Source organism: Lepidochelys kempii, chromosome 20 (assembly GCF_965140265.1).
Source record: "Lepidochelys kempii isolate rLepKem1 chromosome 20, rLepKem1.hap2, whole genome shotgun sequence".
Classification (NCBI taxonomy): Eukaryota; Metazoa; Chordata; order Testudines; family Cheloniidae; genus Lepidochelys; species Lepidochelys kempii.
In genome coordinates, this window is record NC_133275.1 from 21747439 (window position 1) to 21762278 (window position 14840).

The 14840-nt window shown below is 53.6% G+C and overlaps 1 protein-coding gene across 1 annotated transcript; it reads right to left on the minus strand.

Annotated features, from left to right (window-relative positions):
* Nucleotides 1-741: 741 nt before the first annotated feature.
* Nucleotides 742-10235, minus strand: LOC140901113 (C-type lectin domain family 10 member A-like). The gene is made up of 9 exons (XM_073319374.1): nucleotides 10000-10235; nucleotides 7957-8082; nucleotides 7343-7405; nucleotides 5081-5143; nucleotides 4792-4854; nucleotides 3747-3836; nucleotides 2738-2883; nucleotides 2516-2622; nucleotides 742-1187 (listed from the first exon to the last, which is right to left on the minus strand). Exons 1-9 carry the CDS (start codon nucleotides 10088-10090, stop codon nucleotides 1040-1042), a joined length of 897 nt encoding a protein of 298 aa, XP_073175475.1. The 5' UTR covers nucleotides 10091-10235; the 3' UTR covers nucleotides 742-1039.
* Between the last annotated feature and the right edge of the window lie 4605 nt (nucleotides 10236-14840).

Consider the following 14840-nt stretch of genomic DNA (forward strand, 5'->3'; position numbering starts at 1 on the left):
GGACCGCTGGGTTCACACAGCGATGGGGGTTCAGAGCGGGCGGGAGACAGGCAGCAGGGATCGCAGGGGAGAAGGGGCTCGCACTGCGAACAGCAAGTCTGTAAACATGAAGCAGTGGTGAACGGGGGGCAGGGTGGCACCGGCAGAGCGTGGAGCATCTCCGGTGGGTGGCCGCCGCGGGAGAAATTTGCCCCTGTATGGAGAGGGAGCACACGAGCCCTCTGGGCCGTAGGGTTGCCACGTGTCTGGTTTTTGAGTGGAATGCCCGGTTGAAAAGGGACCCTGGCGGCTCCAGTCAACACCACTGACCGGGCCGCTAAAAGTCCAGTCTGTGGCACAGTGGGGCAAAGGCAGGCTCCCTGCCTGCCCTGGCTCCAGGTGGCTCCTGGAAGCGGCCAGCATATCCAGCTCCTAGGTGTAGGGGCACGGCCCCCGCCCCAAGCACCAGCTCCACAGGTCCCATTTGCCAGGACCTGCGAGGATGGTGCCCGCGTGTGCAGGCAGCATGCCGAGCCCCCTGCCCCTTGGCCTAGGGGCCAGACATGCTGGCCACTTCTGGGAGCCTCCTGAAGCAAGCGCTGCTTGGCAGAAGCCCTCACCCCAAACCCCCTCCCGCACCCAAATCCTTCCTCCCAGAGCCCGCACCACTTCCTTCACCCCAGCCCCCTGTCCTAGCCCTGATCCCCCTCCTGCACCCCAAATCACTCATCCCTGGCCCCACCCCAGAGCCCACACCTCCAACCGAAGCCCGCACCCACTCCCGAACCCCAACCCCCTCGGCCACAGCCTGGAGCTCGCACCCCCCCTGGAGCCTGCACCAGTGAGTGAGGGTGGGGGAGAGCGAGAGCGAGCAATGGAGGGAGGGGGGATGGTGTGAGTGGGGCCTCAGGGCTGGGGCAGGGCAAGGGAGTTCAGTTTTGTGCCATTAGAGTAATCTGGCAACCCGAACGGACTGGTGTGGGGCTGGAACGGTTCTCAGGCCTCATGGGTCGGGGTACATTTCAGCCAGTGCTCAGAGCAAGGGCGGGACTCCGGCCATCTAGACAGAAGCAGCTTTTTCGCAGATCCACCTGTAGTGCAAGTTGCAGGGCTCGTCATTCCACCGGCCGTCCTCGTGCAGGTGGGCGCAGTCCTCATCTCTGATGTGAAAACTGTACCTGTTATTGGGCTCCCCTGTGGCCCAAAACCTGAAAGGGAAGGAAGAGAAGAGCCCTCCAGCCGTTGGACCACCGGTTCTGGCTGAGATGCTCCCATCTATGTGCTATCTGGTAACCGGGTTCCCCCTCAACGTAACCTAGAGCAGCCTCAGGGTTGGTCTAACTTATGCTCAGGCCCCTGCAGCATTGTGGGCAGCCAAAAATAGCCAAAGCCCAGCTGTGCTCCAGCCCCACCCCTACGTAGGAGGCTTTTCTGCTCTTCTCCAGGCCCTTGAGCCCTGGGCAAGTGTGTGTGTGGGAGATTACGTTCCCTTTATGGCCCCTTGATGGCACCAGAGCTGCATAAAGGGGGGTCTCAGGAAAAAGGAGGGAACAACATGGCCTCTAAGGAAGGCAGGATGACCTCTCCCTGAATGGGGTTTTGTGGCATTTTCACCCCCAAACTCAAGGGTTCATTAAATTCCCCCCACAAACAAACAGATTTTTTTATTTTGAATTATCCAAATCAACACAGGTCTGGGGAAAGTGTCACCTGCTAGCAGAGCAGGCCTCATTACTGGGCCACTAGAGGATAACAACCTACTACCAGTTAATGGAGCTGCTCCTCGGGCTCAATAACGCCTAGCTTGGAGAGAGCACCTTTCAACAGGGGAGAGAAAAGCACTTGACAAAGCATCATTTGGCCATTTTGCAGCTGGGGAAACCGAGGCACAGAGTGGGGCAGTGACTTGCCCAAGGCCACCCAGCAGGCCAGCAGCACAGTCGGGAATGGAAACCAGCACTACTGAGTCCCAGAGCAGGGCTCTAACCACTGGGCCAGGACGTTACTGTTACAGGCCCTCAGTTCACACCCATGCAGTGGAGGATGTCACCTTATCAGTGGTTGAAGCTGCCACCTGCCCAGGCTATGGCAGCACAAATTTCTCCTTGCCATGGTGGCTCAGACCTGCCCTGCCTTGGAGAGACCCTTCTGTAGGCTGAGAGGGGCGCTCCGTCCCCTTGGCCCATTCAGTCCTTGGCCCCTCGGCTGTGATGGCCGACAAGCCCCCAGTGCGATCTGTGGATGCCTTTCCCACTGGGAACTGGGCTGAGACCCAGCAAGCTCGTTTCATACAGAGGGCACCCAGCAGCAACGCCATGTAGTCGCTACAGACCTGGGCCCGATTCGAACCAGTGACCTGTGGGGGACTGATAAAGGCTCGAGTCAGTCAGTCGTCAGGGCATGAAATCAAACCTGAGTGGTGCTGCCCCAGGCCTCAGCCTTGGAGCTACTGAGGTGGAAAGCGCCTGCAGGAGCAGGGGCAGCTGGGGAAGGCCAGGGGCAGGAAGGGGAGAGCAGAGGATCGCCCCATGCTTACGTAAATGCCGCAGGAGTATTGTCCACCCAGCGCCAGACCCCTTCAGTCCCTTGGTCTGTGAAGCCGATCCAGTGACGAACAGAATCAGCTTTAATGGCCAAGTAATTCTAGAGAGGGGACAGCACAGAGGACTGGGTGGTTAGAACTGGAGCATAAGCTAGGCCTCATGGCGGCCCCCTGCATGGGTGCATTTTACCCGAGGAGGGGGCCGGAGGGTCCTACCTGCTCCCTTTGATCGTCGATCACCACCAGATCGGCAGTCTGGCTCAAACAGGTCCTTCTGGCCACCGGCCAACCCTGGGCAGCCGAGGAGAAAAGGTAGCACCTCCCTCGGTACTGCTCCCAGCCAGGCTGGCACTGGGAAGTGCCTGCCAGAGAGAACACAGCAGAGCCAGCACGTGACTCGGGAGGTATGGGCGAGAGGGGCTCCCCACCCTGGATAAACCCAGCGAATGCCTTCAGCAGCTGCCAGGTACCGCGGGAGCTTCCTTCAAGCAGGCCCTGCCCCAGGAAAGCATTTCAGCAAGGGCATAGCTGTAAGGTCACTGGGAGAATATTTGCCAAAAGAAAAGGAGGACTTGTGGCACCTTAGAAACTAACCAATTTACTTGAGCAGTGAGCTGTAGCTCACGAAAGCTCATGCTCAAATAAATTGGTTAGTCTCTAAGGTGCCACAAGTCCTCCTTTTCTTTTTGCAAATACAGACTAACACGGCTGTTACTCTGAAACCTGGGAGAATATTATTCACCCATTTTATGCTTCCTCTAAATGTGGAGGAAATTCTGAGTCACTTCCCGATGGAACAGATCACTATTTACTCTCTCAGCTTGCCAGCAGGTTTTTAGACACTTAGCTAATGAGAAGAGAGAGATGGATGGGTAGATATAATAGAGACTTTGCTTAATACGCTGCTGAAAACATTAAACTGACTCTTTCAGCACAATCCTTCATATAACGCCGAGGGAAGAGCGCCCCCTAGGACCGTGGTGGGGGATTGCACTCAGCACTGACTGCGAGGGAAGACTGCCCCCTACAGATCCCTCATTCCCTACGGCTTCAACAAATAGGAAGGCCCCCCAATGTTCGCGAGGGGCTGAGAGTTATTCAGTATTATTATCTGTACTGCCGTAGCCCCCCAATCAGGCCCCGTTGTGCTAGGCGCTGTACAGACGCAGAACAGAAAACGGTCCCCCTGCTGCGAAAAGCGAGCCAAGGCTGGCGTGTATCTCACCGTTCCCTTTCTGTGCGGCATCCAGGATCTTGTAGGTCTCGGCCCTGATGTCATCTCTGTCATGTTTCGCTTTGGCCAGATCCCTGGACACTGGAAACAGAACACGCCGTCATGTATGGGAATGGGTCCCATCCCTTTGAATAGTTTGGGAGACTCGAGTGGCGCTCACCATATTCTGTGCATCCAAAGCTGCCAGAAGTTAGCCAGAGCCGCGGGTGTGTGCAGCTCGGCCTGGCGTGTCTGTGTACAGACCGTAAGCACCGGGATTTGGGGCCTGTCTGTGACACTGAAATGGGGCCCCTTTCTCAGCAGCGGGAGGCACCAAGCTTGTTACAGTCGGTCCGATATAGTCATTAGGGACTGGCGACCTGGCCGAACACTCCAGCAGAAGCCCACCTTTCACCAGGGTCAAATTTATTCAGCTCAACCCTGGTCTCTCTCTTTCCCCAAACCCCAGCAGGAGCCCTGCCTCTCCCCCCTCTGCCCTGCCCCCCAGTTCCCTACCCTTGGCTCCCCAACACCCCAAGCTTATTATACCTGGGCCTCCTGTTTCTGCCAAGCCCTTGAATCTACCTGCCTCCCCTCAGCCCCAATGGGTCCCCATCCCCCATATCCTCCCAGCTTTTCCCCAAATGATTCTGGGGCGCAAGAAACAGCCTCTCTGGAGCAGCCCAGCCCAAAGAGTTCCCTGAAGCCCAGACTGGGAATCCCTGGCACTAAAGGGTTAATCGACTTTCCCCCATTCAGAATGGGGCCCCTGGTGCACACAGAGCCCGGGGTGCAGGCTCTGGGGGTATTGGTTGCGTCCCCACTGGGGTCCGCAAGGCTGGGACTTGGCCCTGAGTTTCCTGCCTTGGTGCCTCCATCTCAAGGAACGAATCACAAAAGCCGCTCGTTCAGGCTGGATCCGGTGTGGGGGGGATCCCAGATTGCCACGGCCACCCAGGGCTGGGATTCTCCAGCCCCATCTCAGCTTCCTGCTGCTGTTCCCCCACCCCGGCCTTCCTCCGCCTGAGCCCCGCTCCACACCCCCGCCTGTCCTCACCTTCCTCTCTCAGCGTGGCCTGGTCCGACTGCAGCCTCTTCAGCTCTTTGGCCAGCTCCTCCCCTGAGAGACAAACAGAGCCCATCACACTCCTGGGGAGTCTCGGGGACCGGGGCTGAGCGGGAGTGGGGAGCGGTGGAGATTGGTCAGGAATGGGGAATGGGGTAGGGAGGGGATTGTGAGGAGGAGGAGGAGGAGGAGGGAGGAAGGCCAAAGGGGTGAGATGAGAGGTGCAGGGGAGTCAGAGAGGGGACGTCGGGCTGTGGATCGTGAGGACTCTGGTACGTACCAGTGCGGTGCATGGCGGATTGATTGAAATGAAGCATCCCCAGTTGCTTCGCCATCTCGGAGCCTGGAAGAGACAGAGCCCGGTGAGCTGGGAACCGTCTTTCTCCCCCGCACTGGTCACGTGGGGCAGGGCCATGTTCCCGAGCAGAGCGGGTCTACGAGGGCCGCCCAGGGCTGGTTTCCTTCCCCAGAGGAGGCTGCATGCGGGTGGATTTGCTTTAACCCCCGAGGCCCTGATAGTCATTAAGGCTCCAGATGGGAGTGAATTGCCCCAGGCCAGGCAGTGAGGCAAGGTTAGAACTCAGGGCCCCCTGACTCCCTGCCCTGTGCTCATTCCCCCAGACCCACGGACGTCAGCCAGCCCTGCCTAGGGGAGAGCCAGTTAGTGGGATTAGTTAGGGTCCCCCCTAGACTAGTGAGTAATGGGGCACCCCATCAAGAACAGCCTTTGCAAGCAGAACGCCCTGAAAAGTCGAGAGATGAAGCTGAGGCTCTGCAGAGCTGCGGTGCTCAGTATCTGGGCCTCTGGGACTGAATTGTGGCCCAGCACCGTCGAGATTGGCAAGAAATTGGGCGCCATTCAGACGAAGCGTCTTCAAACGATCGAAAGCATCAAATGCCTGGGATGCAGGTCGAATGAAGGGATCTGCTTTCTAACGAATCAGGTCCTGCTCGACTAGACGGTCGCCCAATCCTCTCTCAGGCGGCATGGTCATCTGCTCCGAAGTCCTGCCAACTTCCCTGAGAGACTCTCTTCGACTTTGACCCGAGGAAAGCTGGATGGGAGACCTAAAACGTGACAGCTGTACGGTGTCAGAGACCCGTCCCTCACCGGCATCCTAACTCATAATGCGCAGCTTTGGCTCAGGGCAGAACAGCATGGAGGCCCAGAGTGCCTTCCGTCACCTCTATGCTGTCCAAACAGCAGCAAGAGAACTGACCAGCCCTCTAGCCTAGGGAAATTCTATTAGTGTCTCCATGTCCTGGTGCAAATCTCTAGTGTCGACACACAGCACGGGGCTTGCACAATGCCATTCCCTTTTGTAATTCACCAGCATGAGACCCACCGGAGTGAGTCCTGCTTTGCACCAAGGAAGCACGTCTACATGAACGGGTTTGCATCACCTTTTAACCATCGGGGCAAAGTCTCAGTGACGGGGCGGATTTTCCGTCACTCGGAGCTTTTAACAGATTGGGCCTCTCTCCCGTAAAGCACTGGTCTACTCCACCACCCAATATGGAATCGCTGAGTGGCCTCCTCTGGCCTGGGCTCTGCAGGAGGTCAGAACAGATGCTCCGAACAGTCTCTTCTGGCCGTAACATTCATGGGTTTGTGAGCTACCAGGGTGTACATTTCCCTGCTGCAGACAGGCTCTTAGCTAAATAAAGCCTGATCCAAACACCATTCAAGATCATAGGAGTCTTTCCCTCAGGCTTAACGGGCTGAGATCATTAATCAGTGATTTGGGGTGCAACCAAAACAATAAGAGGCTTGATATGTCCTGTTCCCTTGTGTTCCCGCATCTGTTTGCCTGCCTCCACCTCTTGTCCCTTGTCTAATACTTAGGTCGGAAGTGACCTGGGGCAGGGACTGTCGTTTTGTTCGCTATTTGTGCAGCGCCCAGTGCAATTGGGGTCTGGGCTGCGAGTGGGACTTCTACCTGCTACGTAATACACCTAATAGTGTTATGCTGGAGGGTGCTGTTGACTGCTCTCACTTGGGTCTGGGATCCACAGACAATGACAGACCTCATTAAAGCCAATGGGTGCCAAGTGTGGGAGGAGCAATCAAGCCCCTGTAGGCCGTGAGATGGCTGCAGACAATGGAGGAGACTGCCCAAAGCACCAGGCTGCATGGCAGGTTAGAGCTGAGGTGGGTCGGCCTGAGGGTGTCATAGGTCGCAGCCCAGGTGCTAGGAAACCGGCTGCCAGCTGCATGGGTGGAAGGATGAAGGGGCTGTGAGTGGGACCCTGGGAGGAAGCAGAGAAAGAGCTCCCCAGGCACAGAGCTCGCTGGAGGGGCAGCTGTGGAGATTTCTGAGCAAGGAACCTGGCTGCTGCTGTTAGTTCCTGCCCTGCTCAGTAGAACAGGACCCCAAGAAACTAGTCACCCCAAGTCACAGTGAGAACAGACCTGCCTGGGAGCAGCGTTTGCCCCCCTCACGGGAATAAACGTGGCAAGGCCTCAGATTTTGCCTTGGGCCAAAGGGGTAGCAAGAGTAATACCAACAAATGGATGCCTGGGAGAAAGATGAATTGTTACCACTGGCTCTGAGCATGGATTGATCAGTCCGCATCTGCTCCAGCTCCTTGGACATCTCTGCGCCTAGAAAGAGGGACAGACGTCAGCTGTTGTTTATATGGTTTTGGGGGACTCAGAGTAGGGGTGGGTTTTCAGTTTGGAGTCACGGCCCAGGGAGGAATGCTGCATTTCTATTTCCCAGCTTCCCACTGCTCACTTGTGTCTGGGGGAGACAATCTCCCAGTCCTCTCTGAGCCACCCCTGCCCTGGCGCAGTCTGGCCAACCCCAAATGTTAAAAAAATCAGAGATTGGCTTAAAGATCATGAGCTTTGTAAAAAATAATAAATTTTGGATCCCTTTTCTTTGCCTTCTGGTTCCTGAATTGTCATGTCACTTTCTCATTATGCATTATGTGCATTATGGGGGATTATACCCCAACCCCTGCAGCATCCCACGCTGGCCATTGACAGAGACATGGGCTGGGGATGGGAGGGACATGTGGAGTGATATCTTGGCCTTGTTGAAGCCAATGAGAGTTTGACCATTGACTTAAAGGAGCCAGGATTGCACCCCTGGGCTTTTCCACTGGGACTGTTCCTCTGTCATGGTCCTAAATGCTCTCCAGGATACTTACACTTCGCAATTGCCACGGCGAGGAGCACGGCCCACAGCACGAACGACACGGCATGCAGGGCGTAAAGGGTGAATATGGACTTTGCCGCCCCCTTCGGGCCCCTAGGAAACTGCAGCCAGGCATTCCCTGGAAGGGAGCAGCAGAGATGGGGCGGTTAGAGCACCAATCCCTGCCCCATGGGGAAGGCACGAGCGAAATCAGCAGTCACGGTTATTCACCTTCACTAACTCAGAGTGATGGACGTGCCTCTGGGGTCAGGCACCTTGGGCACCGCAGGGCAATTCACACCCTAGAGGTTGGGAGGGACATCAAATAGGAATTGGAACATGATTTTGTGTATTTCCATCCAGCCACCCCTGTTCTATCTAATCTCTCTATCCCCAGGACATCTAGAGTCCATCCACCGTCTCAGGCTTCCATCACTCCTGTTACCCTAGCAGTGAGAGAACCCCATTTCCTGGGAGTCCCCTGTGTTTTCCCAAAGATCCTTCGGGGAACCAGGCTGGGCGGTGCATGTGAGATGCTGTGAGGATTCCCAGGTGTTTCACTCTCCGCCCTGCCCCTGTCTCCTCTATCCCCTTTGACTAGCTTCCACCATCAGCATCCGGCTCCATGGCTCAGCTCTCTGTGTACATCTCCCCCCGCAGCCCCAGCCCCTGCTCGACTTGTGATCCCCTCTTGATGGCTGCCTGTACCCTGCCTTGGCCTCCTCTCCCAGTGCCTGGAGCTTCCCCAGCACTGTCCCCCAAGAATCCTCCCCATCGTGCCAAAGACTCATGCGTCATGAAGACCCCCAGCCAGCGAGGCTGCCCCCAGCTCTGTGCCACTGTCCCCTCTGCTGTAGCCTCCTACAGTGCCCTGTGCACCCCAGCCGCTCCCCAGCCTCAGCTCCTGTCAGCGGGGGGCTTCGGAGGGGAAGGAAGCAGCTGTGTCCCCAACCCCCACATCAGCCTCATCCCACCCATCACCCCCCTTTGCTTCCCAGGCATGAAAATAAAAAAGAGGAAGAAAAGAACTGAAACTCTGCTGTAAATGCAGAATTGTTTCTACCCAGAAAGCACGTGACGCCTTCCCATTGCACAACCCGGGACATGCTGCCTGGTCAGCAGGACTCCGGGGCTGAAATGCAGCGGGCAGGACGTGTACCTCTGGGCCAAGGAAAGGCACTGGGGACAAGGCTGCTGATGGCACGACTTGGGATGTGTATGAGAGCCCTGCATGGGACAATTATTTTAATCCCGCTCTAGTCCTGCTCTGCAATACGCAGGCCCACCCGCTCCCGCATTGTTACTTGTGTTTTTATCCTGCTCCCACCCGTAAAAACCTTAGATCCCGCAAATCCCGCAGGAGACACAGATCCCCCCATGCTACTAAAAATACAAACCAAACAATAACCGTCAGGTAACCTCATCTGTCTAGATAGATAGATCTCAATGAAGTTCAGTTACAATTTTTAGCACTGAAAGAATAAAACTAGAGGGTGATCAGACTGAACTCTTGGACACTCTGTTTACCTTCCCCAGACCTGAAGATGAGCTCTGTGAAGCTCAAAAGCTTGTCCCGTCCACCAAGAGAAATTGGTCCAAGAAAAGATATTACCCCACCCGCCTTGTCTCTCACACATCCTGGGACCAATACAGTTACCGACTATCTATCTATCTGTCTACCTACTTTTAGATCCCTCGTTTCTGTACTACCCAAGCACCAAACACAAACATCTGACAAAATGCTGCTGAACCAAGTTGGGAAGTCCAGCCTGGTTCTGTGCAGCGCCCTCCGGCTGCGATGTCTGAAAAGCCACATCCCAGAGTAGAAACCTGCTCAGTTCCCACCCCATCCCCTTCCGGAGAACAGGGGCCCCTTCACGGGTGAGCACTGCACAGCTCTGTATGCCGGGCCCGATTCCACAGAGCTCCCTCAAACCGCCCAGCCCTTGGTTTCAGTGGTGTGTGAGAGCTGCGGGATCGGGGCCTGTTATTCAGGAGTCAGCTGATTGGGAGGAAGCGACGGTGGGATCTCTCACTATTGCAGCCCGGGTGTTACCTGCTCTTCCAGCTGCCATTTCTGCCTCTTGTTCCTTGAGCTCCACTCGGTCAGACTCTTCACACTTCTGGTAAATGCGGTCGAAAGCCATCGCTCCAAGCTTCTCCCTTTCCCGACTCTGCGCCGGTGAGTTTTATAGCCGCAGAGCCTCTGAGCAGCTTTCCCTGGAAAGGAAACACATGCACCCAGTCACCCTTCCCCTCTTCAGAACTGCAGAGATCCGTGTCCCTGTCACTTCTCCCCCAGCGGCTGGGAACCTTCGTACAATCAGCGTTCCTGGAAACATGTGAGGGGGTACAACCCACCTCCCCCCCGCCCAAACCATGACTCAGTGCCTATTTTGCTTCAGTCTTCAGGTTAATGGAGACCAGATACTCGGCACAATTAATATTAACAACTGCGGGAAGGAACACAAGCCAAACTCGCAAATGATTAGGTTAAGGGATAGTTTAATAAGTTAGATGTATTCAAGACGGCAGGGCCCAATGCAATTCATCCTACTTAAGGAACTAGCTGCTGAAGCAATCTTCAGCCACTAACAAAGGAATGGTTTCTGTTCCTTCCTGACTGCATACTTCTGGTTCCAAATGAGGTGTGTGGTTAGCCACTCTGAGGTTCTACTGTAGTGAAAACAAGAGTAAGTTTGCAAACAGAAAAGGAGGACTTGTGGCCCCTTAGAGACTAACAAATTTATTTGAGCATAAGCTTTCATGAGCTACAGCTCACTTCATCGGATGCATTCAGTGGAAAATACAGTGGGGAGATTTATATACACAGAGAACATGAAACAATGGGTGTCACCATACACACTGTAATGAGAAGAAAAGGAGTACTTGTGTACTTGAGTACTTTCCTTTTCTTTTTGCGAATACAGACTAACACGGCTGTTACTCTGAAAACTGTAATGAGAGTGATCAGGTAAGGTGAGCTATTACCAGCAGGAGAGCGAGGGGGGGGGACGGACCTTTTGTAGTGATAATCAAGGTGGGCCATTTCCAGCAGTTTACAAGAATGTGTGAGGAACGGTGGGGGCGGGGGGAGGGGGGATAAACAAGGGGAAATAGTTTTACTTTGTGTAATGACTCATCCACTCCCAGTCTCTATTCAAGCCTCAGTTAATTGTATCCAGTTTTCAGAGTAACAGCCGTGTTAGTCTGTATTCGCAAAAAGAAAAGGAGTACTTGTGGCACCTTAGAGACTAACCAATTTATTTGAGCATGAGCTGTAGCTCACAAAAGCTCATGCTCAAATAAATTGGTTAGTCTCTAAGGTGCCACAAGTCCTCCTTTTCTTTTTGTATCCCAGTTTGCAATTTAACTCCAATTCAGCAGTCTCTTGTTGGAGTCTGTTTTTGAAGTTTTTTTGTTGAAGAATTGCCACTTTTAGGTCTGTAATCGAGTGACCAAAGAGATTGAAGTGTTCTCCGACTGGTTTTTGTATGTTACAATTCTTGACGTCTGATTTGTGTCCATTTGTTCTTTTACGTAGAGACTGTCCAGTTTGGCCAATGTACACGGCAGGGGGGCATTGCTGGCACGTGATGGCATATATCACATTGGTAGATGCGCAGGTGAACGAGCCTCTGATAGTGTGGCTGATGTGCTTAGGCCCTATGATGGTGTCCCCTGAATAGATATGTGGACACAGTTGGCAACGGGCTTTGTTGCAGGGATTGGTTCCTGGGTTAGTGGTTGTGTTGTGTGGTGTGTGGTTGCTGGTGAGTATTTGCTTCAGGTTGGGGGGCTGTCTGTAAGTAAGGAGTGGCCAGTCTCCATAATCGAGAGTGAGAATATTGGAGACAAATGGTTACTGTCACACTGTCTGGAGAGGCTCACAACCCTGAGTGCCAACCTCAAGGCAGAGACCCCAAACTGGTGGTATGTTCTGTGATTAGCTTTCATTAACCCCGTAACAAGAGTGAATTCCTGAAGTACTGTAACAGTCTTCTCGTGGAGTCACAGTCCCTGTGGGCATTCCAGGCTGTCTTGCCAGGCAAGCTGGACTTTAGATTACACACCAAAGACAATGCTTGTAGCCAATCCTGTAATAATCTAACTAAAGGTTTATTAACCAGGCAAATGAAATAAGAGAGTTAAAGCAGGCAACATGCATACACAAATGAGTTACACTCTGTGGTTCCAAAAGGTGAGAGAGTTGTAGAAATCTGTCAGCACTGCCTGTCTGTTAGGGCTAACCCAGGTTGACCCAGGAGATCTTAGCTCCTGTTTCCTAGTTCCAGCCCTGTGAGAGTCCAAACAGCAGAGTGAGAGAGAGAGAGAGAGAGAGAGAAAGAGATGAAAAAGTTTCTTGTCATCTAGTTTTATTTCCTTCTTCCACAATTCAAGATGATGGGTCGAGCCCTTTCGCAAGGACCCTCTCCATGGGTGCGATGGGGTCATTAACAAAGCCTTTGTGTTGTGATGTCCCACAATGGCCCATTTGGATTCAATAGTCCATCCTGATGGGCAGGAGATAACACCTTTTGTAAGGATTCAGCATTGTACATTAAGTGATTTTCCCCCCTGGCTGGTGAGTTATTCAGAAGAAACATTTTACAATTACAGAGCAAACATGTAATATTACCTTGTAGCATGGCATAGGGACATAAATAGGATTAATCCATGCAGCAATTTACAAGCATTTCATAAATTATAAACACTAAACACATTGTCGTAAGTCCAGTACCCATCTTAACCATGCTAACACATAGATAAGTGAGACTGGTTGTCAGCAATGAATTTGTCAGTGCTTGGCTGAGGCCTAAAGCTTTGGCAGAACTGACGTCTGGTTTGCCAGTGTCACAGTTACATGCAGAGAATAAAATCATAACCCACTTTCTAGAATCTAAGCTTAACTACCAAGCCATTCCCCTGTCTCCTACGAGATAGCTTGGCCCAAGGGCTTTTCCCGGCATGTCCAACCAGTCAGGCAGAGATCTTTTCTCAGAAGATCAAGCCTGCCGGTGGCTTGCCCACACAGATTGAAGGAATCACTGGGGGTTCATCTGCACCCAGATAGAGTTCCAAACATTCATTCTCTGACTCCTACACAGGATAACCCCTTTGGCTTTGGTGATTGCTGCAACCCAGAAGCTGGGAATGGACGACAGGGCATGGGTCACTTGATGATGACCTGTTCTGTTCATTCCCTCTGGGGCACCTGGAAATGGCCACTCTCGGAAGACAGGACACTGGGCTAGATGGACCTTTGGTCTGACCCAGTGTGGCCAGGCTTATGTTCTTACATTCTCTGCAGGCTAACAATTAGTGCTGCGCTCAGACTGTAAATGGGCATCCCTTGTGAACCATCCACTCCTTCATTCACACATGACAAACCCAAGTGAGAAAAGCAACAGACAATGGAAGCAGCAGTGAAAAAACTTACAAGCTTTGCCCTTAAAAGGCAGGGACAATCAAAGTGACTCAGGCACCTTAGAGGTGTTTCCGCATCAGTTTGTAACTTTAAAATGGCAGCATCTCAAGCCCCGGAGGGCAGGGCTGGATTTACACCTTATGCGCCCCTAGGCACTGCATCTTCAGCGCCCCCCTGCCTGCAGCTGGCCTTCGTGTTGCACACAGTTTTAGAGAGGTAAGGTGCCCCTAGAATGCCGACACGCCTAGACATGTGCCTACTATGCCTATAGACCCCTATGGTATGTCTACACAATGTACTAAGCTGGGGCTCTGACTCAGGTTTAAGACCAAGCCCCACTTCTGTCCAACACAGAAGTTAGTTTGACTCAGGCTTGCAGAGCCTGCTAGGGGGTGGGGTCAGAGCCGAAGTCCCTCTGTGATGCAAGTCAGAGCCCAAATGTTTCTTAACCCTGGTCTACACTACGAGTTGAGGTTGAATTTAGCAGCGTTAGATCGATTTAACCCTGCTCCCATCCACACAACAAAGCCATTTTTGTCGACTTAATGGGCTCTTAAAAATCGATTTCTGTACTCCTCCCCAACGAGGGGATTAGAGCTGAAATCGACATCGCCGGGTCGAATTTGTGTTAGCGTGGACACAATTTGACGGTATTGGCCTCTGGGAGTTATCCCACAGTGCTCCATTGTGACCGCTCTGGACAGCACTCTCAACTCGGATGCACTGGCCAGGTAGACAGGAAAAGCCCTGCAAACTTTTGAATTTCATTTCCTGTTTGGCCAGCGTGGCAAGCTGATCAGGACAGGTGACTGTGCAGATCTCATCAGGAGAGAATCCCTTTTCCTGGGAGTCCCCTGTGTTTTCCCAAGGATCCTTCGGGGAACCAGGCTGGGCGGTGCACGTGAGATGCTGTGAGGATTCCCAGGAGTTTCACTCTCCGCCCTGCCCCTGTCTCCTCTGTCCCCTTTGACTAGCTTCCACCATCAGCATCCAGCTCCATGGGACACTGTGCGGTCCCACCAGTCTGTGCTTGTTTCCCAGGCCCAGAATCGGCATTCCACGGCATGAGCATGCCCCACTGCCACCAGGATGGCCAAATTGCCCATACTTAGAGAGAAGTCTGTGTCCATGTCCTTATCTCACTCCTCACCATGCTGTTGTCACCTCCTCGCCTGCTTTTGCAGGTTCTGGTTCTGCATATACTGCATGATAATGGGCGAGGTGTTTACAATGCTCATAACTGCCGCGGTGATCTGAGCGGGCTCCATGCTTGCCGTGGTATGGCATCTGCAGGAGAGCAGGAGAGCAGAGTTGCAGGGGAAGCGGTGATTGGATGACCAGTTTTGGAGACCTACTGCACCGTCTGCTGCCAGGACACAACAGCTGAGCGGGCTGGACAATTGCCGTGTTATGGCGAGACAAGAGCAGCCGAGCAGAGTTGCAGTGGAAGCGGCCCTGTGAGACCACCA